General features: G+C 43.8%; 1 protein-coding gene across 1 annotated transcript in view; it reads left to right on the forward strand.

Moving 5' to 3' along the window:
• MPC2 (mitochondrial pyruvate carrier 2) overlaps positions 1 to 27,548 on the forward strand; it is a 137,558-nt gene that overhangs the window by 49,879 nt on the left and 60,131 nt on the right. The window contains exon 3 of the mRNA XM_056557708.1: positions 12,429 to 12,513. Within this exon, the coding sequence (XP_056413683.1) occupies positions 12,429 to 12,513 (85 nt within the window). The remainder of the gene's footprint in view (positions 1 to 12,428; positions 12,514 to 27,548) is intronic.

Below are 27,548 nucleotides of genomic sequence, written 5' to 3' on the forward strand. Positions count from 1 at the left end.
CCTAAAATGCTTGGTTTCCCAAAATTTTTACATTTTTAAAAAGGGTAATAGCAGAAAACACCCCCCAAACTTTGAAGCCCAATTTCTCCCGATTCAGAAAACACCCCATATGGGGGTGAAAAGTGCTCTGCTGGCGCACTACAGGTCTCAGAAGAGAAGGAGTCACATTTGGCTTTTTGAAAGCAAATTTTGCTCTGGGGGCATGCCGCATTTAGGAAGCCCCTATGGTGCCACGACAGCAAAAAAAAAACCACATGGCATACCATTTTGGAAACTAGACCCCTCGGGGAACGTAACAAGGGGTTAAGTGAACCTTTATACCCCACAGGTGTTTCATGACTTTTGTATATGTTAAAAAAAAAAATTTTTTTTTACCTAAAATGCTTGTTTTCCCAAAAATTTTACATTTTTAAAAAGGGTAATAGCAGAAAATACCCCACAAAATTTGAAGCCCAATTTCTCCCGAGTACAGCGATACCCCATATGTGGCCCTAAACTGTTGCCTTGAAATACGACAGGGCTCCAAAGTGAGAGTGCCATGCGTATTTGAGGCCTAAATTAGGGATTGCATAGGGGTGGACATAGGGGTATTCTACGCCAGTGATTCCCAAACAGGGTGCCTCCAGCTGTTGTAAAACTCCCAGCATGCCTGGACAGTCAGTGGCTATCTGGCAATACTGGGAGTAGTTGTTTTGCAACAGCTGGAGGCTCCGTTCTGGAAACAGTAGCGTACCAGACGTTTTTCATTTTTATTGGGGAGGGGAGGGGGGCGGTGTAGGGGTATGTGTATATGTAGTGTTTTTTACTTTTTATTTTATTTTGTGGTAGTGTAGTGTTTTTAGGGTACAGTCACACGGGCGGGGGTTCACAGTAGTTTCTCGCTGGCAGCTTGAGCTGCAGCAGAAAATTTGCCGCAGCTCAAACTTGCAGCCGGATACTTACTGTAATCCTCCGCCCATGTGAGTATACCCTGTACGTTCACATTGGGGGGGGGAAACATCCAGCTGTTGCAAAACTACAACTCCCAGCATGTACGGTCTATCAGTGCATGCTGGGAGTTGTAGTTTTGCAACAGCTGGAGGCACACTGGTTGTGAAACACAGAGTTTGGTATCAAAATCAGTGTTTTGCAACCAGTGTGCCTTCAGCTGTTGCAAAAGCTACAACCCCCAGCATGTACGGACAGCGGAAGGGCATGCTGGGTCTTGTAGTTATGCAACAGCCGGAGGCATACTACATTGGCTGGGGATGCTGGGGATTGTAGTTATGCAACAGCTGGAGACACACTGGTTTACTACTTAACTCAGTGTGCCTTCAGCTGTTGCAAAACTACAACTCTCAGCAGTCACCGACAGCCAACGGGCATGCTGGGTGTTGTAGTTATGCAACCACCAGATGCACCACTACAACTCCCAGCATGCACTTTAGCTGATTGTGCAAGCTGGGAGTTGTAGTTACACAACAGCTGAAGGTACACTTTTCCATAGAAAGAATGTGCCTCCAGCTGTTGCAAAACTATAAGTCCCAGCATGCCCATAAGGGCATGCTGGGAGTTGTGGTGGTCTGCCTCCTGCTGTTGCATAACTACAGCTCCCAGCATGCCCTTGTTGCATGCTGGGAGCTGTTGCTAAGCAACAGCAGGAGGCTGTCACTCACCTCCAACTGCTGCTCCACGATGCCGCCGCACAGGTCAGTCCCTCGCCGCCGCCGTCGCTCCTGGGGCCTCGATCCCAACAGGGACGCCGGGGATCGGGGTCCCCAGCACCGGGGGTGCACGTCCCGCACCCGCTCACGTCCTCCGGAAGAGGGGCGGAGCGGGTTGCGGGAGTGACACCCGCAGCAGGCGCCCTGATTGGTCGGCCGGTAATTCGGCCGACGAATCAGGGCGATCGTGAGGTGGCACCAGTGCCACCTCACTCCTGCAGACTCTGGCTGTTCGGGGCCATCTCTGACGGCCCCGATCAGCCAGTAATTCCGGGTCAACGGGTCACTGGAGACCCGATTGACCCGGAATGCGCTGCAGATCGCTGGACTGAATTGTCCAGCGATCTGCGGCAATCGCCGACATGGGGGGACATAATGACCCCCCTGGGCGATATGCCGGGATGCCTGCTGAACGATTTCAGCAGGCATCCGGCTCCGGCTCCCCTCCGGCTAGCGGTGGGGGCCGGAAATGCTCAGGGCGTATCCATACGCCCTCGGTCCTTAAGGACTTGGAAACGGGGGCGTATGGATACGCCCTATGTCCTTAAGGGGTTAAACCAATTCAGTTTTTGATTAGCAGTAAATTCTAGTTTGTCCAAAGACGTTAAGGTTAAATTCTAGTTTGTAGGAAGGCGTTCAGTAAAAACTGGTGTTTCAACAAAGGCGTTCCGTAAAAACTGGTTTTAACTGGGAAAAGCAGTCATTTTAAATTTTCACTGGGGAAAATCAGTCTGTTCTATTTTTCACTAGGATAAACCAGTTTTAACTAAAAACTATTTTAACTGTGTGTGTGTGTGTGTGTGTGTGTGTGTGTGTGTATATATATATATATATATATATATATATATATATATATATATATATATATAAAGGGGATGAGTATTTAACTCGGGGCGAGTTCACCACTCCTGGTGTGACGGAGCTTTCAAGGGCCACTTAGCACTCCGCGGGCTTTCTGGGTAGGGGAATATGCAAAGCAGCTCATTACATCACCTGGTGATGTAATGAGCTGCTTTGCATATTCCCATATGTATATATTTATAATCATACTTGTCCTTTTTACAGTGGTCACAGCAGAGCTTATCCCTTTAGCCAGTGTTCCTACTGATAACATTTGAAATTAACTTTGTTGGTCAGAATCCATATTAAATCCTCTGACAGTCCTCTTCTCGTACATCTGAATGGGGTTTCCACAATCCTATTCATGTAAAATAGAAAATATATGCTGTGAAAAGCCACAAAGAGGCATATCACATATTTGACAGAATTACCATACATTAAAGGGGTTGTCCAGTGAAAAAAATGACCTGTGTATGGTGTCAAAAAGTATAATAAAGAAACTTACTAAAATAATGTTATTAACCATACTGCACAGATCTATACCAATTAGCTGAGCTTTCTCCCTTGTAGCTTTGACTTCACATCACATCATACACTCTTAATGCAGAGCTTCCGTCCCTGCCCTCCTCCCTTCTGCTCAAGACTAGGCCATTAATGTGAAGAGGGGAATATGTTACTGGTCATTAGATTTTAGGCATCCGAAAGCCTTTCTCACTCAGTTTCCTGAGTGAGATTTTCCTTCATAACAGACTCACTGCTGTCTTAAAAGAGAGACTTCCTGCTGGCTTAAAATCTAATGAGCAGTAATAAAAGCTCCCCACAACAGTATGTGCAGTGTAGCTAATAGCATAATAATATTTATTATACTTTTAGACACGATACACAGGTTGTTTATTTCTCTGGACAACCTCTTAAATACCAGTAAATGACAGTGGGGCTAATACTAAAGTGAACCTGTGTAATAGTAGAAAAAGAAAAAGTCCCAGAGAAGGCGCCTTGTGCGTTACCCTAATTAACACAAAGATATGCCCCACACAACGTGGGGACAAATATGGAGTCTATAAAATGGCCACTCACCTGGAGCGTATATTGAATATGCATATAACCTCAAGCAGAGGTACAATGGAAGGGAGATCCCGTGCAAGCCCAAAGGTCTCAGGATGGAACCGGATGGAAATCCTGTAGTCAGACTAGGTACAACAAGGAAAAAATTACCTTCAAAGAGGCGCCCAGGTATCCATGGAAAGATCACAACCAGGTCATGGAAGTGGAGTAAAGATTCAAGTTTATTGGAGTAAACAACAATGACTCATTTCAGGGTGTACAAACCCCTTCTTCAGATTAAGCTGATTCATAAAATAACATACACATCTTGGCACACTGATAAAAAAACAAGATGGTGGCCAGGTCAAAGTGACACACTCTAATAAAACAACGTAAATGCTCAAAGAAGATCAGATTTCACATTAGTAGACAGTTGCCTAGCTATAATATAACTGTAGACATTGAAAGGAACTCAGAAATAATCATTGTGCTATATATGAAATGGTATATTGGAAAAAATATGTTTGAGTTCGTCCGGTTGAGGACCGGGATGAGGCTTGATCCGCATCTTGAAGTGCGCTCCATGGCTAGTAAACAAAAAACAACGTGCCACAGCTTCTGGTATTGACAGAGCAGAGCGGTGTGTTGGTTTAGAGGGACTCGTCGCTAAGGAGTGCGTCCCTGCAACAGAGGTAATACAGAGCGTGCGGACTGTTCGTCGCGGCTCTGTAGTGAACAGTAATACACCACCGCTCTGATGTTAACAGAGCGGACCGGCTTACTGGTTGCTCACGACGTGACACTAAGGAGAGTATCTCGGCAGAGACTATATAACGGATCGCACTGGCCGCCTGTCCGAAGGGAATATTAGGTGGTGGGAAGGGTTGATGTTTTGCTGATTGGAATACTCTTATGGAGCTAAGAAGGGAATATAAGCTGACCTTAGACCCAAAGGTTGCAAGGTCCGCAATTTGATAATCCGGAAGTTCTTGCGTTGTCTAAGGCTATTGTAGCGTTGTGGAACATCTTTGTTTATATGCTCAATGACTGTTATTTTGAAATCTGCTAAATTTCCATTGTTATATGTGGAGGCGTGGCGTGACACACTATGAAATTGGTATTTGAACATCACATTGCTATGATGTTTGTTGATGTGATTCCTGAGGCACTGTGTGGTATGGCCTACATATTGTAGGCCGCAGGTGCACTGTAACAGGTTATCACATAAAGTGATTTCTTATCACGTATTGTGATTTACATGATATATGGAATTTAACAATGAAGGTTTCTTTAGTTACCTGAGAGTGAAATTCTTTAGTCTTGTGTGTTATGTTTGAACAGCATTTGCAATGCATGTGGTTGCATTTGTAACAAACTTTTTTTTGGAGGAAAGTGGAGGAGTTTGATTTAACTATTTTGAGATTGCTCGGCGCTAAGATGTTCTTGAGTGAGCGTGCTCGTCAAAATGTGACTTGTGGTCTCAGTGGGAGTTCTGTTTTTAGATAAGGATCATTTAAAAGATGTGCCAGTGTTTGACCAGTATGGATTTGATGTCCTTATTATTACTAGAAAAAGTAGTGATAAAACTACAATATCGAGAGTCCTGAAATGCTTCAACTGTCGGAGTCTATTTTGTGCTTTTGTATAGACATTCAATTTGTGTGAGATTATTGGCTCCAGTTTTAGCAGCAGTGATTACGTTTTTGGGATATTTTTTTATTTTTTTTGTAAAACCTGCTGGTAAGCAGTTTGCTTTGTTTCAAATACTCCGAATCTAAAGTGCAATTATGAAGGATTATCTTAAATTGTCCATAAGGTACATTTAAAAGCCATTGTTTGTAATGACAACTTCTAAAATCTAGGTAGCTGTTGGTGTTAAAAAAAATGTTTTAGTATTAAGTTGGTTGTTGTTGTCCATGTGAAACATGCAGACATCTAGAAATTCAGCGTTGTTGGTATAAATCTCATGTGTAAAGTTAAGGCCCCATTCGTTGGTGTTCAGGTCCTTTAAAAATTTTGTAAATTCAGCAGGGGAACCGTCCCATATAATAAAAATATAATCGATGTAACTTTTATAGTAAATACAATGATTAAATAATGGGTGAGTGTATACCTTAGTGTCTTCAAAACGTCTAACAAATAAATTCGCAAAACTGGGCGCAAGATTCGTGCCCATCGCGGTGCCCTTCTGTTGGATATAAATATGTTTTAAAAATGAAAAATAATTGTGAGTTCCTTTCAATGTCTACAGTTATATTATAGCTTGATAACTGTCTACTAATGTGAAATTTGATTCTTCTTTTAGCATTTACCTTGTTTTATTAGAGTGTGTCACTTTTTGATTTGGCCACCATCTTGTTTTTTATCAGTGGGCATATATAAAGCCATGATGTGTATGTTATTGTATGAATCTGCTTAATCTGAAGGAGTTTGTACACCCTGAAACGCGTCATTCCTCTTTACTCCAATAAACTTGAATCTTTACTCCACTACCATGACCTGGTTGTGAACTTTCCATCGATACCTGGGCGCCTCTTTGAAGGTAATTTTTTTCTTGCTGTACCTAATACTAAAGCGAGTCAGGCTGTGATTTACTTAAGGTGTTGTGGCGAAATCAAAAGCTCAGACATGGGCTTTAAATTGTTGGACTTAAACCCTTTCATTGAAAGTGATAATTGTGGCATTTTGCACCCCAGGTAATAAAGACAATGTTGAAAAAAATAAAACTGAAATTAGTGCTGGGCGATATGACAAAAAATGAGTATCACAGTATTTTTCTAAAGTATCACGGTATTTCACGGTATTTTTTTTTTTTACATTGAGACTTGCATTGTGGTGGCGTAGTGGAACTAAATGGGCTTTTGGAGCTAAATGATCTGAACACTGGGGCAGTGGAGTACCCTTTTAAATAGATGTAACAAACAACCCTACAGCCTCCAGCTGTTGCAAAACTACAGCTCCCAGCATGTTGGACTATATAGTAGTGTATAGTATAAGTCAGTGTTTCCCAACTAGGGGTGCCTCCAGCTGTTGCAAAACTACTACTCCCAGCATGCAACAGCTGGAGGGCCTCAACAGCTGGAGGGCCTACTGTAGGTATAATATATTATACAGACCCCTGTCCATCCCAGAACCCTGACTCGCCTTCCCAGTTGCTGCAGGGACCATCCGGGGAGGGTGGTTCGGGCCATCCTTCCTGTAGTGTCCGGCGGCATTCCGGGTGGAGGGTGAACCGGTCCGGGCTGTCCTTCTTCTCCGGGGGTCCTCTTCTCCACTCCGGGCAGGCTCCGGCCTAGTAACGCTGCATAGACGCCGCTGCGCAGTGACGCCCGTGTGCAGCGACGCACCTGACGTCATGGCGTAGCGGCGTCTATGCAGCGTACTAGGCCGGAGCCTGCCCAAGGTGGAGAAGAGGACCCTCGGAGAAGGACAGCCCGGACCGGTTCACCCTCCACCCGGAATGCCGCCGGACACTACAGGAAGGATGGATGGCCTGGACCACCCCCATTACGGGTAAGTTTAATTTTTTTTATTGACACGGAGGGTGGGGGAGGGGCCCGACCGGTATAGCGGTATGGGCAAAAATCCATACCGTGGGAGAGAAAAAAAACGGTATTCGGTTCATACCTGTATACCGCCCATCACTAACTGAAATGAGAAAAAATTTAAACAAAAAAAAATAACCCTATACCCAGGCTGCAGAGACAGGAGAAGAGAGCATGTACAGAGAGAGTTTGATCCTCAGTACTCATTCTGTCTCTGTATGAGTATAGACACCAAGAATCTGAGCTTTAAAACAAGCCCAAGATCATATATCGAGTTTTGGAACCTGAGATTTAGTTAATTGTAGCCATCATGTATTACATATGTTCTTGGCTACTAAAGTTCCCCCTCGCCATGAAGTATCAGATATGTCCTTGGCAGGAGAAGGGTCAAAGGAGTTATCCTAATAAAGTGAAAAAAAATGAAAAAATTAATTCAGCCTTCATATTAGCTTTGTTCGACCCGCTTTTATTCATCCAGGCCCATATTCCTTTATCCTGTTCTCCAAGTGTTCCAACATACACATTCTATTTTATTTGCACTTATTGCTTGTATGTGTCACCTGACAGTCAGTGCAGCTCCCTTTCTGACTACTGGCTAACTCCTATTGAACACATAATCTGTGTCTCTGTCGGGAAATATCATGTGACAGTGATTTATCCAAAAGGTGACCGGACGTGCCTAGGGGGGCATGGCTTACAAAGAGATGCTGCAGCAAGCAAGCCCTCTAGTCATTACTAGTGACATGGTGTCTGTCTCGGGTGGTTGAGGGCTAGTGGTAGATAGAGAGGCCATGAGATTGCAGCGATTTCACTACTGCCGGTAAGAGACTACTGAAACTAATCTTAAATAAATGCATAACTAAATGAATGAAGAACTATTTTTCCTCACCAAATTACCTTTTTAACCCCTTAAGGACCCTTGACGTACGCGTACGTCATGACACCCTGGTACTTAAGGACCCATGACGTATGCGTACATCATGGACAATTCTGATCTCCGCCGGGCGGGGATCGGACCGGGATGCCTGCTGAAATCATTCAGCAGGCATCCTGTGCAAACGTCCATTTCGGCGATCGCAAAAACAATTGTGAATCACTGAGATTCCGGTGATGCGGGTCACCCGATCACCTCCTGTATCTATGGGGAGGTGGCAATTTCGTCACCAAGTTAACCGTATCCTCCTGCAGCTCCCACGGCTGGCTGGGTTCAGTCAGCATTCAGAGCTGCTGGAGGAAGACCGGGACCCCCCCTCTGCTGAGATCGGAGCCCCCACAGAAGTAAAGAAGCCCCCCATAGATCAGGGAAAGAATACAATCCAGGGAAAGGTAGGGTAAAAAGTAAAATAAAAGTTAAAAAAAAAGCATTTCAGCAAAATTTACTTTGCAAAAACCAAATGTGATTCCTTCTCTTCTGAGCATTGTAATACGCCAACAGAGCACTTGATGTGCACATGTGAGGTATTTCCATACTCAGAAGAGATGGGGTTACAAATTTTGGGGGTCATTTTCTCCTATTACTCCTTGTAAAAATGTAACATTTGGGGGAAAACCAGCATTTTAGTGAAAAAATAATAATAATAATTTACACATCCAACTTTAACGAAAAGTCGTCAAACACCTGTGGGTTGTTAAGGCTCACTTTACCCCTTGTTACGTTCCTTGAGGGGTGTAGTTTCCAAAATAGTATGCCATGTGTTTTTTTTTTTTTTTTTTTTTTGCTGTCCTGGCACCATAGGGACTTCTTCCTAAATGGGAAATGCCCCAAAAAAAACATTTCTGCAAAATTTACTTTGCAAAAGCCAAATGTGACTCCTTCTCTTCTGAGCATTGTAATACGCCATCAGAGCACTTGACGTGCACATATGAGGTATTTCCATACTCAGAAGAGATGGGATGACAAATTTTGGGGGGCATTCTTTCCTATTAACCCTTGTAAAAATTTAAAATTTGGGGGAAAACTAGCATTTTTGTGAAAAAAAAAATCATTTACACATCCAACTTTAACAAAGTTGTGAAACACCTGTGGTGTGTTAAGACTCACTGGACCCCTTGTTACATGCCTTGAGGGGTCTAGTATGCCATGTGGTTATTTTTTTTTCTGTTCTGGCACCATAGGGGCTTCCTAAATGTGACATGCCCCCCAAAAACAATTTCCGAAAAACTCACTGTTGCTCATTCCCTTCTGAGCCCTCTACTGCGCCCGTCTAACACTTGACATACACATATGAGGTATTTCCTTACTCGAGAGAAATTGGGTTACACATTTTAGGAAGATTTCTCTCCTTTTACCCCTTGAAAAAGGTCAAAAACTGGGTCTACAAGAACAGGCCAGTTTAAAAAATGAAGATTTCGAATTTTCTCCTTCACTTTGCTGCTATTCCTGTGAAACACCTAAAGGGTTAACAAACCTTTTGAATGTCATTTTAAATACTTTGAGGGGTGCAGTTTTTATAATGGGGTCATTTGTGGGGTATTTCAAATATGAAGACCCTTCAAATCCACTTCAAAACAGAACTGGTCCCTGAAAAATTTCGATTTTGAAAAATTGAAAAATTGCTGCTATACTTTGAAGCCCTCTGATGTCTTCCAAAAGTAAAAACATGTTTATTTGGAATATTCATTTTCCTTATAAGCAGAGAGCTTCAAAGTTAAAAAAAAAAGCAAAATTTTCAATTTTTTCATAACATTTTGGAATTTTTTACCAAGAAATTATGCAAGTATCGACAAAATTTTACCAGTAACATAAAGTAGAATATGTCACGAAAAAACTATCTCGGAATCAGAATGAAAAGTAAAAGCATCTCAGAGTTATTAATGTTTAAAGTAACAGTGGTCAGATGTGCAAAAAATGGCCGTGTCCTACACTGAAAATTGGCTGGGTCCTTAACCCCTTAAGGACCAAGGACGTACCGGTACGTCCTTGGTCCTGCTCTCCTAATATAACGCGGGGTTACACTGTAACCCCGCATCAAATTACGGCGGGCCCGGCGTCATAGTGAAGCCGGGACCCGCCTCTAATAGCGTGCAGCGCCGATCGCAGTGCCGCGCGCTATTAACCCTTTAGCCGCACGCTCAGAGCTGAGCCACGCGGCTAAAAGCGAAAGTTGCCGGCTAGCTCAGTCGGGCTGTTCGGGATAGCCGCGGCTAATCGCGGCATCCCGAACAGCTTACAGGACAGCGGGAGGGCCCCTACCTGCCTACTCGCTGTCCGATCGCCGAATGACTGCTCAGTGCCTGAGATCCAGGCATGAGCAGTCATGCGGCAGAATCGTCGATCACTGATTTCCTATGAGAAACCAGTGATCAATGATGATCAGTGTGTGCAGTGTTATAGGTCCCTATGGGACCTATAACACTGCAAAAAAAAAAGTGAATAAAGATAATTTAACACAGTGTAAATAAAAATAAACATATATGGTATCACCGCGTGCGGAAATGTCCGAATTATAAAAATATATAATTAATTAAACCGCTCGGTCAATGGCGTGCGCGCAAAAAAAATCCAAAGTCCAAAATAGTGCATTTTTGGTCACTTTTTATATAATTTAAAAATGAATAAAAAGCGATCAATAAGTCCTATCAATGCAAAAATGGTACCGTTAAAAACTTCAGATCACGGCGCAAAAAATAAGCCCTCATACCGCCCCATACATGGAAAAATAAAAAAGTTGTTATAGAGGTCAGAAGATGACAATTTTAAACGTATTAATTTTCCTGCATGTAGTTATGATTTTTTCCAGAAGTCCGACAAAATCAAACCTATATAAATAGGGTATCATTTTAACCGTATGGACCTACAGAATAAAGATAAGGTGTCATTTTTACCGAAAAATGTACTACGTAGAAACGGAAGCCCCCAAAAGTTACAAAACTGCGTTTTTTTTCAATTTTGTCGCACAATGATTTTTTTTTTCCATTTCACCGTAGATTTTTGGGCAAAATGACTGACGTCATTACAAAGTAGAATTGGTGGCGCAAAAAATAAGCCATCATATGGATTTTTAGGTGCAAAATTGAAAGAGTTATGATTTTTTAAAGGCAAGAAGCAAAAAAACAAAATGCAAAAACTGAAAAAACCCCGGTCCTTAAGGGGTTTTTTCAGTGTGTACATTTTATTAAGCTGGGCGAATACCCTCTTTAGCTGATAAGGGAACGTTTGAGCAGTTGAGATCCAACAAGCATTCTGTTTCCTGGCATCCTCTATTAGTCAGGAGGCCCCAATATACATAAGACAGTTGGTACCGCTTAGATTACTTTTTTTCCAATATGTATGCACAGGGGCTTTTGATTAACCCTTAAACACATTCCTGCAGTGTTCCTTCTACTGTAAAAAGCAACCTGTCAGTAGCATGCACATGGCTTCTGCATGTAGTTTCCTGCTTCTTCATCAATTTCTGTTAACAGACATTTATTCAGGAGAAGCACAACTATGGCTGGTTTTCTCTGACAACCACTGTGTGCTCTCTTTATCTTACAGGGCCAGTCTGTGACAGGCTGAGTTCACTATGCATTTTGAGTTTCAATTTAAATATGTTTAATTTTGGTGTATTCAAAAGCTTAGGCCTCGTTCACATTGCCGTCTGACTCCGCGATTCGAAGTTCCATCTGCAATCCATCCAGAAGGACGGGAGTTTAGCGGAGAAAAAAATTGTGCAAGCGCTATTTTTTTTTCTCCGCTAAATTCCTGTAAAATTACCGGATCACCGACGGACCCCATGCAAGTGGATAGGATCAGTGTGGACCCGATAGTAGCAATTTGCTTCCAGTCGGCCCATAAATAAATAAATAAAACGATTGGACCATTAATGGGTCGTATGCAAACAGCAATGTGAACCTAGCCTAAGTAGACTCCGCTATTCTATATAGGAAAAAAAAAAAAAACTATACTTCGCAATAGAACATTTTTCAGGTCTTACCTGTTTGAATTGTTAAAATATTGATTACTCTACTGTTCAGTCTCAGTGGATCCAACCTATAGGTTCACATGTAAACATGCTGTTAATGCTCCTGCAAGTTCACATTTATGTCCGTTTTGGTTTGGTTTGCATTTTGTGCAACTGAGAAATACATGATGAAACATTTGCAAATAGGACATCATGTACCCTTTGGTTGATGTCAGAAGTGATGATGTTCTGAAATATGCCTCAATTGACATACAAACTAGAACTCATTGCTTTATTTGTCACAAATCTACATAGATGAAAAATGTTCATAACTGCTATACATTGAAATTGTATTTCAACATCTTTACGCTTACCCGCCATAAATGCTCTTATATCTTTGGTATAAACTGTAGGGTTTGGTGATTGCTGGATTAGCAGATATGACAAGACCAGCAGAAAAATTAAGCACAGCTCAGTCTGGAGTTCTCACGGCTACTGGTAAGTTGTTACATTGAATGTTGTCGTATAAGTTAAACATCTCAGATTGAACATCGTTTTTCTTGTAGAAAATGAGTCACTGTTATTTCATCAAAGTTTGCATAAATCATTACAAGTGAATATAAGAAACTTTGTAAAATGTTAGAGAGGAAAATTCTCCTCCACTTATCAGGCTTATTTCCTGCTTCCCTCCTGTCATTTTAACTCAAATTTACTCTGGAGAACTGCTCAATTCTGTCTTGCGCTCAGATTATCAGATATCAGCCTACTGAGGGATTGTTACATGCTGCCCATATAAGTCTGTGGAGAGGGTAGGGAGGGAGAGAGAAGGGTTGTGTGGCTGGTTAGAGGCTGACAAAGTCAACAGGGTGATCCATTAAGGCACTGGCATAGCTAGGGATGGTGTCACTCCCACTAATTCCCACCCAAGTAATTTTTTCCCCATGACCATGGCGGCATTCAAGGTTTACACAATTTTCTTACTCGTGTTGTGTAGTATACTATGTATACTCTGCAACATGCATGAGAACTTGAACATTGTAGTTTTCAATGCTGCCGCAGTTCCCTCTAGAGTCTCTTCTTCCCTGCAGGCAATTACTTCGGAATCACAGACACATTGGAATCACACGGAATTACAGGTGCATTGCTTGGAATCACAGGCTGAATAAAAATCACTATACACAAATTAAGCCTCCGAATTTATTTAGTTACTTGGCTCGTCGCTTATTGCAGGAGACAGGATCCATTATAGTCTAAAGAGTCTGTTCTATGCAAAATGACAGATTGAGCATTGAGTGGGGAGTGAAGTGTACTGCTGTGTGCTTCACTAAGCTATATATAGCAACCTATGAGGTCCAAATACTGAGACTGTCTCATTTTTTTGTTTTCTGTTATTTTGAAAGTGTAGATGATGGAAATGAAATTTAACTTTTGTTGACATATTATAAAAATGTCTAATCTGTAATTTGATGCCTTTTTGAGATTTTTCCATCTTTCCTTGGCTTCTTTATGCACATTAATACAAATTTTTACCTGGGGTGCCCAAACTTTTCATCCCCACCGTATATGGAAAAATGTGAAAGTTATAGGGGATCAGAATAGGGCAATTTTAAACATAATAATTAGTAAAAAAAAAAAAAAAAAAAAACAGTACAATCATTGAAAAGCATCTAAATGGGTATCATTTTAATTGTATTGACCCAGAGAATAAAGAAAACATGTCATTTTTATTGTAACAACGTGAAAACAAAACCCTCCAAACATTGCGGTTTCCTTTTCAATTTCTCCACTCATATTTATATGGTTTTACCATACATTTTATGGTAAAATGAGTGAAGTCATTACAAAGTACAATTGGTCGTGCAAAAAACAAGCCATCATATGGGTCTATGGATGGAAATATAGTAATATAAGAGTTATTTATGGGGCGAGAATGACGAGAGGAAGCTGAGGTAGCTCCTCTCTGCTATTTAATATGACTACCTCTAACCTCGCTAACCAACACTGTTATTAACAGTTTGATACATAGCACTGCTTGGCGTGGAGGCTGTCTTTTTGTGATTAATCTAATAGGATTAACACTGCAAACCGCAAATGAATGTTTTTCTGGGGAGACTGATTGCTAATACCCAGAGACTCTGTGACTCTGCTGATTTGCTGTATGAATATTGGAGATCTTGAGCCTTTGCAATAACTACTTTTGGTGTTTTTGCTATCTAACATTGTTGCCGTTAACCCCGCTATTAGATACTGCTGTTATTAACCTGGCTATTTAATGCCGTATTTAATGCCGAGGGATATGCTAGGGACTGGTCGCACCAATAGGAAGAGAGCTTGATTTGAGAATTTATTCATAACTAACGGAGTTCATTGCAGCTAACCCTGCTGCTACTTAGTTAGCAAAGTTAGAGGTAGCCATATTATCATTTTTATTAACACTTTGATACCTAGTACTGTCTAACTGGAATATTTGTTTCAAGGTTGAAGTATGTGGAGACCCCCCTTAGTTGGCAATTGATTACCATCGCTACTGTTAACCCTGCTATTGTTAACTTCTATTATTGGTTAATTAACATGGTTCAAGTAATTTTACTACTTTTACTGTTATTGCTAACCGTGCTGCTAAACACAGTTGATATTAACATGGTAATTCAAAGCCGCTGAATTGAGGGATAAGCTGGCCCTTAATGCTGGAATTCCAAGGATTGGTTGCATCAACATGAAGAGTGTTGGATTTATGAACTAACTAAGAACTAACTTGGTTTCTGGCTGTTATGATTTAATATAGCCACCCTTAATGCAGTTTTGATCTTGCTGGCAATTAATTTATTTTTGCTAGTTTTTTGATACGGCTATTAGTAACCTTATTATTTGATACTGCTAACTGTGGAAGTTGAAATAAGTGGGAAAGGGAAGTTAGGATTGCACTATTAATCATGGCCCCTAAAAAAGGGAATCAGTAAGCCCAGTAAAAGAAAAGGAATCAAAACAAATGGGGAACAATGAATACATTCTTGCATCTCCAGGGTTGGTCATTACAGGGAGAAATAGAAATCAGATGAGAAATGTCAGGTAGGTGCTATAGGGGGTGAAATATCACTGATTAGAGAGGATCTTAAGGGGATACGGGATAGATGCACAGAAGCAGAATGGAGAGTATCACCATTGGAGGATGAAATGGTGGAAGTTAAAGAGAAAATGAAGACTGTGATGGATATAAATCAGGGTGTGGAGAAAAAGGTGGTTGACTTGGAGGACCGTTCTAGAAGGAACAATGTGAGAATCATAGGGATCCCGGAGGGAAGAGATTCTATAAAGTTCGTGGAAGAATGGGTTAATACAAAGCTGACTTTACCCTAGAGGGTTAGATGATAAAAGTATAGAAAGAGCCCATAGGATCCCATTAAGCCCTCTCCCTCCTGGAAGCAGTCCAAGAACCATGATTACAAAATGTGTAAATTCACAGGATCGAGAAAGTATGTTGAGAGCAGAATGGGAAAAAAAGGATTTGAAGATTGGTAATAATAATGTAGCAATTTTTTCCGATTATGTGATGGAAACTCAGAGGAAGTGGATTAAGTTTAACTCCTTAAGGACTGAGCCCTTTTTCACCTTTAAAGGGGTACTCCCGTGGAAAACTTTTTCTTTTTAAATCAACTGGTGCCAGAAAGTTAAAGAGATTTGTAAATCACTTCTATTAAAAAAAAATCTTAATCCTTCCAGTACTTTTTAGGGGCTGTATACTAAAGAGAAATCCAAAAAAGAAATGCATTTCCTGTGGTGTCCTGACCACAGTGCTCTCTGCTGACCTCTGCTGTCCATTTTAGGAACTGTTCAGAGAAGAAGAAAATCCCCATAGCAAACATGCTTTTCTGGGCAGTTCCTAAAATGGACAGCAGAGGTCAGCAGAGAGCACTGTGGTCAGGACATCACAGGACATTAATTTATGTTTGTATTTCTCTTTAGTATACAGCCCCTAAAAAGTACTGGAAGGATTAAAGGGGTACTCCGCACCCCTAGACATCTTATCCCCTATCCAAAGGATAGGGGATAAAATGTCAGATCGCCGGGGTCCCTCTGCTGGGGACCAGTTGGCACCAGTTGATTTAAAAAGAAAAGTTTTCCACGGGAGTACCCCTTTAAGGACTGAGCCCTTTTTTGCAATTCTGATCACTGTCACTTAATGCATTAATAACCCTGGGAGGATTTTACCGATTATTCTGATTCCGAGATTGTTTTTCGTGACATATTGTACTTTAACATAGCAGCACATTTTTGTCGCTACGTGCATCCTTTCTTGGTGAAAAAAATCACAAAATTTCATGAAAATGTAGCATTTTTTCTAATTTTGAAACTCTGCTTGAAAGGAAAATGGATATTCCAAATAAATGTTATATTGATTCACAAATACAATATGTCTACTTTATGTTTGTATCATGAAATTTACCTATTTTACTTTTTGAAGACATTAGAGGGCTTCAAAGTATAGCAGCAATTTTGAAAATTTTCATGAAAATTTCAAAATATGAATTTTTCAGTGACCAGTTAAGTTTGAACTGGATTTGAGGGGCCTTTCTGTGAGAAATACCCCATAAATGACCCCATCATACAAACTACAACCCTCAAAGTTTTCAAAATGACATTCAAAAAGTGTGTTAACCCTTTAGATGTTTCACAAGAATTGAAGCAAAGTGGAGGAGAAAAATCTAAATCTGCATTTTTTACACTAACATGATCTTGTAGCCCCATTTTTTCATTTTTAAAAGTGGTAAAAGGAGAAAAATCCCCCCAAAATTTTTAGCCCAATTTCTCTCGAGTACGTAAATACCTCATATGTTGACCTAAAGTGCTCTATGGGCTCACAACATGGCTCAAGAGAGAAAGAGCAACTGTAGGATTTTTGAAAATGAATTTTGCTGTCATGGTTTTTGGGGGCCATGTTGCATTTAGGACAGAACAGCAAAAAAAAAAAAAAAAAAAAAAAAAAAAACACATGGCACACTATTTTGGAAACTACAGCCCTCAAGGAACTTAACAAGGTGTATAGTTAGCCTTAACACCCCACAGTTGTTTGACGACTTTGCGTTGAAGTTGGACGTGAAAATGGACAATTTGATTTTTAACACTAAAATGATGGTGTTACCACAAATTTTTCTTTTTCACATGGGATAATTGGAGAAAATGGACCCCAAAATTTGAAGCCCAATTACTCATGATTAAGAAAACGCCCCATATGTGGACGTTAAAGGGGTATTCCAGGCCAAAACGTTTTTTAATATATATCAACTGGCTCCGGAAAGTTTAACAGATTTGTAAATTACTTCTATTAAAAAATCTTAATCCTTCCAATAGTTATTAGCTTCTGAAGTTGAGTTGTTGTTTTCTGTCTAACTACTCTCTGATGACTCACGTCCCAGGAGCTGTGCAGTTCCTATGGGGATATTCTCCCATCATGCACAGCTCCTGGGACGTGACATCATCATTGAGCAGTTAGACAGAAAACTTCAGAAGCTAATAACTATTGAAAGGATTAAGATTTTTTTAATAGAAGTAATTTACAAATCTGTTTAACTTTCCGGAGCCAGTTGATATATATAAAAAAAAGGTTTTGCCTGGAATACCCCTTTAAGTGCTCTGCTGCGGCACTACAGTGCTCAGAAGATAAATTTAATTTTGCTGAAATGGTTTTTGGGGGGCATGTTGCATTTAGATAGTCCCCAGGGTGCCAGAACATGGCGTACTATTTTGGAGACTGCACCCCTCAAGGAATGTAACTTTGCGTTTAAGTTGGACGTGAAAAATTTTAACACTAAAATGATGGTGTTACTCCAAATTTTTCATTTTCACGTGGTGTAAAAGAAGAAAATGGACCCTACAATTTGAAGCCCAATTTCTCCCAGTTAAGAAAACGGCCCATATGTGGATGTTAAAGGGGTTGTGCGCTGCCCTGCCTTTCGGAGCTCCGCACGCTGCGTCCAGAAGTTCATTACTCCGAACGCTGTGTGTGGGCTTCCGTGTTCGCGGCCACCGGGCGTGACGTCACGCCCGGCCCCCTCGTGACTTCACGCCCGCCCCCTCAACGAAAGTCTATGGGAAGGGGGCGCGACTGCTTCCCATAGGGGGGCTTTTTTCCTATTACCCCTTGTGAAAATGAAAAATTTGGGATAACACCAGCATTTTAGTGAAGAAAATAAAATTTTTCATTTTCATGTCCAACTTTAACGAAAATTCTTCAAACACCTGTGTGGTGTTAAGGCGCACTATACCTCTTGTTACGTTCCGTGAGGGGTGTAGTTTCCAAAATGGGGTCACATGTGGGTATTTCTTTTTTTGCGTTTATGTCAGAACCGCTGTAAAATCAGCCACCCCTGTGCAAATCACCAATTTTAGGCCTCAAATGTACATGGTGCGCTCTCACTCCTGAGCCTTGTTGTGCGCCCGCAGAGCATTTTATGCCCACATAAGGGGTATTTCCGTACTCAGGAGAAATTGCGTTACAAATTTTGGAGGTCATTTTTTTCCTTTTCCTTCTTGTGAAAATGAAAAGTATGGGCCTACACCAGCATGTTAGTGTAATTTTTTTTATTTTTTTTTACACTAACAGGCTGGTGTAGACCCCAACTTTACCTTTTTATAAGGGGTAAAAGGAGAAAAAGCCTGCCAAAATTTGTTGGGCAATTTTTCCCAAGTACGGAAATACCCGATATGTGGCCCTATACTGTTGCCTTGAAATATGACAGGGCTCTGAAGAGAGAGAGCACCATGCGCATTTGAGGCCTAAATTAGATATTTGTATAGGGACGGACCCGGATGCAAGAGTTAGACTTGCCTCGGATACCAAAATTGCCCTACGGCAGTATTTCCCAAACAGGGCGCCTCCAGCTGTTGCAAAACTCCCAGCATGCCTGGAGAGTCAATGGCTGGCTGGCAATACTGGAAGTTGTTGTTTTGCAACAGCTGGAGGCTGCGTTTTAGAAACCGTGCCGTACCAGAGATTTCTCATTTTTTTTTTTTTTTTTTTTTTAAACAATGTTTTATTAAAGCTTTCATAGAAACATCAGAAAAAAGTACAAACAATACATCAAATTCCCTGAGCAGAGCAGAGCAGTACACATCGGAACACATCAGTATCTGTCACACACTACGTGTAACACATAGTCAGACATAGAAATGCATGTCACTATATCCTACGATGTATCTACATACATGACTCGTGGAACTAAGCCTAATGTTCCTCGAGTTATGAGAAGCCCAGCGGTATCTATTCGTGAGCACGATAGGCTGGTGTCGTCAACTAGGCAGTAGCATAACGCCCCCGTCCCATGGGATAAACTTATCCTGTACTAATACAATAACACCGCAAATCATGTCTACACAGGATATTAGTCGCTGCTCCGCGAACTAACCAACCCCAAGAGTCTCCCCACTCACTCCAGCCGAGATCTGCAGAACTCATGTACCATCTAGACTACAACAAACAACACTATAGACACACACCACAGGAGAAGATAGAAATAAGATCCCATGGTGAACACAGATCAGCTACCTAGAGAAAAATAGGTAGAAAAGAAGTAGTGAAAAAGAAGGTAAAGAAGAAAAGAAAAGATAGAAGAGAAGAAGAAAAATCTCTCAGCATGTCCGCCCCGCCCCTCCACCTACTATGTAACTTTAAGGCCACCCAGCGAGCCACTGATGCTTGCTCTGCAATACCATGAGGAGTCTACAAACTCCTTCATCAGATCAGGTAACTCACTGGGTGCGTATGCATCCTCCATGAACAATCGCCAAGTTTTGAAAAATTTGCCTGCTCTCTTTTCCGTATCTCTCAGTGTATCTAATCTATCAATAAACAGTAAGGTTTTCATGATTTCAATTACCTGCGTAAGCGTCGGAGGATCCTTCTGCAACCATTGTCTCAATAGACTTTTCACTGTGGCCAATAACATAAGGTGAACCCCTCTAATTGCCATTATCGGGCCCCCGGAGGCTTCTTGGGAGGAAAGAGGCACATAATGAAATATCATAGCTAAGGGGGTGAGAGGAATATCCACATCCCAGACCCTCGCAATATAAGCCCTTACGTCTCCCCACAACGTTGTCAAAAATGAACACTCCCAAAGAGCATGCAGGAGAGAGGCCTTGGCCAGGCCACATTTGGGGCAACTTCTGAGATAATGTGCAGGGGCATCACTATAGGAAAGGTTGAAGGCATATGTGGCCCTATGTAAAATGCGGAAATGCATCTCCCTCCAGGACTCATTTATGACAGCTTTCCTCACTTGCGTCAAGCCTGCCAGTAATTTGTGTCGTGCATCAGTGATGCCGAGCTCCTCCTCCCATGCTGTGAACAAGGAATTGGCCAGAGCATGTAAGGAGGCCTGTTTGAGTGCGAGGTACAATGTTGACAGAGAAAGTCTACCCGAGTGTAAATTCAGCAAAGTACGGAAAACCGCTTCTCTGGATACATATACCTCACTCCTGGGAAGGCTGGTCACATAGGAGCGCACCTGTAAATACTGCAGGTAATGTCCATGTGGGAGATTAAAACTATGTTTCAGGTCCTCCCATGCGAGCACCCCTCCTCCATCTCCAGAAAACAATTGATCCACAAGCAAGATACCTCTAGTTCTCCATACCTGAAAAGCGCCCCTGCCCACACCCTGAGGGAATGAAGGTGAGTCCCAGAGAGGCAACAGGCTGGACATAATGTAGGGAAGGCCGTATATTTTTCTGATCGCCTTCCACGCCGCGACAGTGTCTTTGAGGAGGAGATTTGTCTTAATTGGGTTCGGGAGGGCTGTGTATGGCACATGTAGCAGAGCGCTAAGATCCCAAGGGGCCGCCAAGGCCCGTTCAATTCTCATGTTAGAGAACCAAGAGGTACCCAGCAGCCAGTCTCTGGAGTGACGTAACAATGCCGCTAGATTGTATAAGCGCAGATCGGGCAACTGGATACCTCCTTCATGAAGTGGTAGGCACAATTTTCTGAAAGCTATGCGCGGTCTTTTCCCCCTCCAAAGAAATTTAGTAAAGGCTGACTGCAACCTGGATACGTCTACATGTCTAAGTAACAGAGGTACCATTTGTAGGGGATAGAGCAATCTCCCGAAGCTTACCATCTTAAGGAGATGAGCTCTGCCGAAGAGGGTCAGCGGCAGGGACTGCCATCTAATTAGTTCATGCTCTATCCGTCTAAAGAGTGGCATATAATTTAGTTTATACAGGGAAGATGGGTTATTACCTACCCTAACTCCTAAGTATGTGATGTAGTTATGCGCCACCTCCACCCCCAAATCGCTCGTGGATTTATGATCGCCCGTTCCCAGATACAACAACTGGCATTTGGACGCGTTAATCTTATAGCCAGAGTATCGGCCAAACTCGCGCAAAAGATCCAGGACCCTCCCTAGCTGAGAATTGGGGGACCCCATAAATAATAGCATATCATCAGCGAAGCACGCTAATTTCATCTCTTGATCCCCTACCCCGATACCCGTATAGACCGTAGACTGCATGAGGTAGACTGCCAATGGTTCCAGGGCCAAATCAAACAAAAGGGGCGACAAGGGACACCCCTGTCGAGTCCCCTTCTCTAACCTGACATTATCAGATAAAAAACCTGGTGTGTAGATTCGGGCCCTTGGGTTTGCATATAAAGAAGACAAGAAGGTCCTGAATGGCCCACTAAACCCAAATTTATCAAGAACACTGTCCAGCCACGCCCAGCTGACATTATCAAATGCCTTTTCGGCGTCTATGGCAAGGAGACCGGGCGGGTCTGGACAATATCCTCTCCTATGTGTAATCTCCAATGCAGCCAGGACTGATCTGATATTTGCCACCCCCGAACGGCCCTTGACAAAGCCAGTTTGATGTGGGCCTAACAAGGAGGGCAAGAACCCAGCCAGACGGTCCGCCATTATCTTTGCCAACAGTTTAAGGTCTTGGTTGATTAAAGAAATGGGTCTGTATGAGCCTGGGTTCTCTGGGGGCTTGCCCGACTTGTAAAGGACCTTTATATATGCAGTATTGCTAGATGGAATAATGGGATCTCCCCCTAAAATAGCATTAAATAAGGAAGTCAAAGGTTCAGCAGTGTCCTCCACCAACACCTTATAGAATTCGCTGCCAAAACCATCGGGTCCTGGGGCCCTGCCACTTTTCAGACTTTTAATACAAGCAACCACCTCCTCCCGGGTGATGGGCGAGTTAATCATTTCATTATCCTCAGGGGACAAGGTAGGTAGCTGTAAGCCTGTCAAGAATCTACGTCCGCCCTCATTATCGGTATCCTCCCTGGCATATAAGTCCGCATAAAATCGCTGGAGGACAGAATTTATCTCCTTGGGTCCCGTCTGGTGTTGTCCCTCTCCGTCCACCAGTGATTTTATATATTCGCCCTGTCTATGTGGCCTGGCCAATCTCGCTAACATCTTCCCGGACTTATTCCCAAACTTAAAAAAGTCCACCGTCTTCTGATTCCTATGAAGAATATCCCATGCCTCCATGCTAGCCTCAAAAGACTGTTTAGCTGCTAACCAAGAGTCCTTATTAAGCTGAGAGGGGGACCGAAGAAACTCATTGTAAGCCGCTCGCAATCTAAGGGAGTGTTCTGCGTAGCTTGCCCTGCATTTCTTCTTCCTTGCCGACACATAAGCTATGATCCTGCCCCTGATGACCGCCTTGGCAGCATCCCAATATAGCGATGGCCTATCCAGCGAATCGGCATTGGTCGCTGTATACTCCATCCACCACCCCCTTAAACTGTCTCGAAAATCAGTATCTGTCGCCAGGGAACCCGGGAAGCGCCATAAAATATCTGAGCCCTTAGGAGTGACCTCCAATAACGTCATACACACTGGGGCATGATCCGACACCACTATGTCTTCTATACTGACGTCGTCTACCCTAGCCAGCAACCTCTGAGATATTAAAAAGTAATCTATACGGGACCATGCTTGTTGTGAATGTGAAAAATGTGTGAATTCCCTGCCCATCGGGTTAAAATATCTCCAGACATCTGTCACAGCCGTGGAAGCAATCATGTCACGCAATGTGTGTACCTCTCTGGCGCCATCAGGATGTGGGCAGCGAGTACGCCTCCTATCTTCACTCGTAGACACCACCGTGTTTAAATCCCCACCAACCAAGATGTTGGGAGAGTCATCCTGCAACAGTTGCGATTCAAGGGAGGAAAAGAAAGACGTATTAGAAGCATTAGGGCCATACACATTGTAAATAGTCAGAACACCAGTAGGCGTGTCTATCACAACTCTAAGAAGACGACCCTGTTCGTCCGCCTCCTGCGACTGTGTACTATGCTGCAACCTCTTATGGATAAGCAGTAAGACCCCGGCTTTCCCGTTATCAGCGGGAGACCCCATAACCTCGCCCACCCACATTTGTCTCATGCGCATGAAATCATTCTCAGCTAGATGCGTTTCCTGTAGTAATGCTATATCAACATCCAGCTTCTTAAGGTGCTTCAGGATCATCCGGCGCTTCGCTGGGGACCTAAGTCCCTTTACATTCCAGGACACCAATTTCATACTGGGTACAATTTGTCATGTGGTATGGTATCAGATATTGACCGTGCGGAGCGGGTGGGGCAGAGACGCCCAGAGGCCGAGAGAGAGACTAGCAGTAGAAGCAGAGAGAGAAAGATAGGAGGAAAGCACAGCAGACGAGACACAAGGGGACGAACAGACAGAAAACAAACATAAAACAAAACTAGTAGAAACTTATGTAACAACGCAATAGTACACTCAAATCCCACCCCCCTCTTCATAGTGCTACCACCCCTCTCTGGACTTCACTTCTTCCGCGTATCAATGGAGGCGCACTAACCCTCCCTATCCCACAGCCGCTCCCGAACCTGAAGTTCCCCGCCTCTCCCTCCCCACCCCCGCTACCACCTTATGCAGGTGTAATAGAACCCGTACCCTCCCCCTCCCCCCCCCCCCACAGACCAACTAACCCAACTGAGCAAAAACACATAATCGCCCTGGTGATATATGGGATAGCAGGTCTCCATCTGGCACATACATAAACCCGAACAGGAGTACCTCATATCAGAGCATGACAACTGTATACATTAGAGATGCATTCTGTTAGATAATAGTATAACATTCCTGGTTGCAATAATGAAAGTGACTACTGCAAAATGTTAATTAGCGCTATATACACAATAGAACCTTGATGTGAATGTGAGGTCTATCCCATGAATAACATATAACGGCAGTATATATGTGAAACAGTAGTGGAATAATAACTCCCAGCGTTCATGGGTTGAACTGGAACAGAAAGAGTCCCATGACCCCGCTAACTCCCTTCGGGGCCAGTCTCTCCTCTTAAGAGCCATAAAAATATAAACCTGATGTACCATTAAGTAGCTAGCAATGCAATGGTACATCACTGAGGAAAAAAGCTTTTAGCAAAATGACAGAACTATGAAGGAGATCAGGTCGGTGGATCAGGAACACTGTTTTCCTTGTCCGTCCTGCGCCTCTTCTGATGGGTGCGTGGACTGCCGTCTTGCAGCTTTAGGGATGCCAGCTTCGCAGCAACAGCTTCTGGCGAAGAGAAAGTCTCCGAGTTTCCATTGGGGAAAAAAATCTTAAGTTTCGCAGGATACTGGAGAATAAAACGAACTTGTTGTTGTACCAGGGACGAGCAAACCGCAGAAAAGGCTTTACGCCGCTTCGCCACCTCCATGGAATAGTCCCCGAATAAGAGTACCTTGATACCCCTGATCAGCAATGGAGACTGCGCTTTCTTGAAGGTACGGAGAATCACCTCTTTGTCGGCATAATTAAGGTATTTGACAATGACTTGGCGAGGTTTCGGTTCCTCCATAGGGGACTGCCCAGACAAATGCAGCGGAGGGCCAATTCTGTGAGCCCTTTCAACAATACAGGGCCCCGGCAGCCCAAGAGCTTCTGGTAGTTCCCTGGCACAGAGTTGAGACAACTGATTGGGCATAATGGATTCAGGTAGTCCCACTATCCGCAGGTTGCTCCTCCTGGAGCGATTTTCTAAGTCCTCAACTTTCTCTTTAAGGGCAATATTAGATCTGGTAAGTGATCTTACTGTTGCATTACTGGCACCGACCTCGTCCTCCAAGCGGCTCACTCTCTGCTCTAGCTCTGTGAGCTGTGAGGCATGTGCTGTGACCTCCTTCTGCAACTGCTGCACGGTGCTGGATATGGCCGCCTCCACTGAGGCTCTGATCTCCGGCAGGAGAATGCGGGCGACAACCGCAGCCATGTCGGTGTACGGGACCCCCTCCGCTCCCCTCTGTTCAGGTAAGGACGCCTGCTCCTCCATATACACCGGCCCCTCAGTCTGCCCGCTGACCTGAGTCTGTGGTAAGTTCTGGCCTTGTTCAGGACTCGCCGCCATTTTCTGGGTCGCCATGTGCTGTGAGCCTCCGGAGGCTGGGGGGTCAGGTCCCGGGTCTCCGCTCCGGCGGAGAAACTTCTCCATGTGCTGCTGATATATTCTGACACCGGGGCGCAAGTTTTGCCCTCGGTGTCTGCGATATGGAAGCGGTGAGGGAGAGTTGGTAGCGGTGGCGGGCGCGGAGCTCACCTAAGTGCGACCGCTCATACGCGCGCCGGAACCGGAAGTCAGATTTCTCATTTTTATTGGGGATGGGGGGGGGGAGAGAATAACTGTGTAGGGGAATGTGTATATGTAGTTTTTTACCCTTTATTTTGTGTAGTTTAGTGTAGTGTTTATAGGGTACATTTGGACTGCTGGGGGATTACAGCGAGTTTACCACTGGGAGTTTGAGCTGCAGCGGAAAATTTCCTGCATCCTGTGCTCTTCCAGATTTTGCAAAACTACAGCTCCCAGCATGCCCTTTGGCTGTCCATGCATGCTGAGGGTTGTGGTTATGCAACAGCTGGAGGCACACTGGTTGCAAAACACTGAGTTAGGTGGGAAACATTGTCTGTCTGGTCTGTCAGTGCATGCTGGGAGTTATAGTTTTGCAACAGCTGGAGGCACACAGGTTGGGAAACACTGAGTTAGGAAACAGACAATGTTTCCCAACCAGTGTGCCTCCAGACGGGCATGCTGGGAGTTGTAGTTTTGCAAAATCTGGAAGAGCACAGTTTGGAGACCACTATACATTGGTGCCCAAACGGTAGTGCTCCAGATGTTGCAAAACTACAAGCATGCCCAGGCATGCTGGGAGTTGTAGTTCTGTAACATCTGTCCCTTCAGTCTCAGCATGCTGGGAGTTGTAGTTTTGCAACATCTGGAGGTCTATAGCTTAGAGACCACTGTATAGTGGTCTCCACACTGTGCTCTTCTAGATGTTTCAAAACTACAACTCCCAGCATGCGGAGACTGTCCAGGCATGCTGGGAGTTGTAGTTCTGCAACATCTGAAGGGACAGATGTTACAGAACTACAACTCCCAGCATGCCTGGGCAGTCTGGGCATGCTGAGAGTTGTAGTTTTGCAACATCTGGAGGGCTACCATTTGGGCACCACTGTATAGTGGTCTCCAAACTGTGGCCCTACAGATGTTGCAAATCTACAACTCCCAGCATGCCCAGATAGCCTTTGGCTTTCTGGGCATGCTGAGAGCTGCAGTTTGGCAACCCCCAGAAGCAGGGCCGTTTGAAGGAATTTGGGGGCCCCAAGCAAAATGGACATGGAGGCCCCCCCCTTGATGTTCACGCACGTCACGCTCTAGTGCCGGCCCTTGAATGCTGGGAGCGCGATGTGAGTGAACGGCGATACGAGGCCCCCACATTATGCGGCACAGTTCCCCCCCCCCACGTTAGGTGCGGCACAGTTCCCCCCACGTTAGGTGCGGCACAGTTCCCCCCACGTTAGGTGCGGCACAGTTCCCCCCACGTTAGGTGCGGCACAGTTCCCCCCACGTTAGGTGCGGCACAGTTCCCCCCACGTTAGGTGCGGCACAGTTCCCCCCACGTTAGGTGCGGCACAGTTCCCCCCACGTTAGGTGCGGCACAGTTCCCCCCACGTTAGGTGCGGCACAGTTCCCCCCACGTTAGGTGCGGCACAGTTCCCCCCACGTTAGGTGCGGCACAGTTCCCCCCACGTTAGGTGCGGCACAGTTCCCCCCACGTTAGGTGCGGCACAGTTCCCCCCACGTTAGGTGCGGCACAGTTCCCCCCCACGTTAGGTGCGGCACAGTTCCCCCCACATTAGGCTAGCAGTGTTCCCCCACATTAGGGGCAGTATAGTTCCCCACATTAGGGGCAGTATAGTTCCCCACATTAGGTGCAGTATAGTTCCCCACATTAGGTGCAGTATAGTTCCCCCTCATTAGACTGTAGTTCCCCCACATTAGGTGCAGTATAGTTCTCCACATTAGGTGCAGTATAGTTCTCCACATTAGGTGCAGTATAGTTCTCCACATTAGGTGCAGTATAGTTCTCCACATTAGGTGCAGTATAGTTCTCCACATTAGGTGCAGTATAGTTCTCCACATTAGGTGCAGTATAGTTCTCCACATTAGGTGCAGTATAGTTCTCCACATTAGGTGCAGTATAGTTC

Source organism: Hyla sarda, chromosome 2 (assembly GCF_029499605.1).
Source record: "Hyla sarda isolate aHylSar1 chromosome 2, aHylSar1.hap1, whole genome shotgun sequence".
Lineage (NCBI taxonomy): Eukaryota > Metazoa > Chordata > Amphibia > Anura > Hylidae > Hyla > Hyla sarda.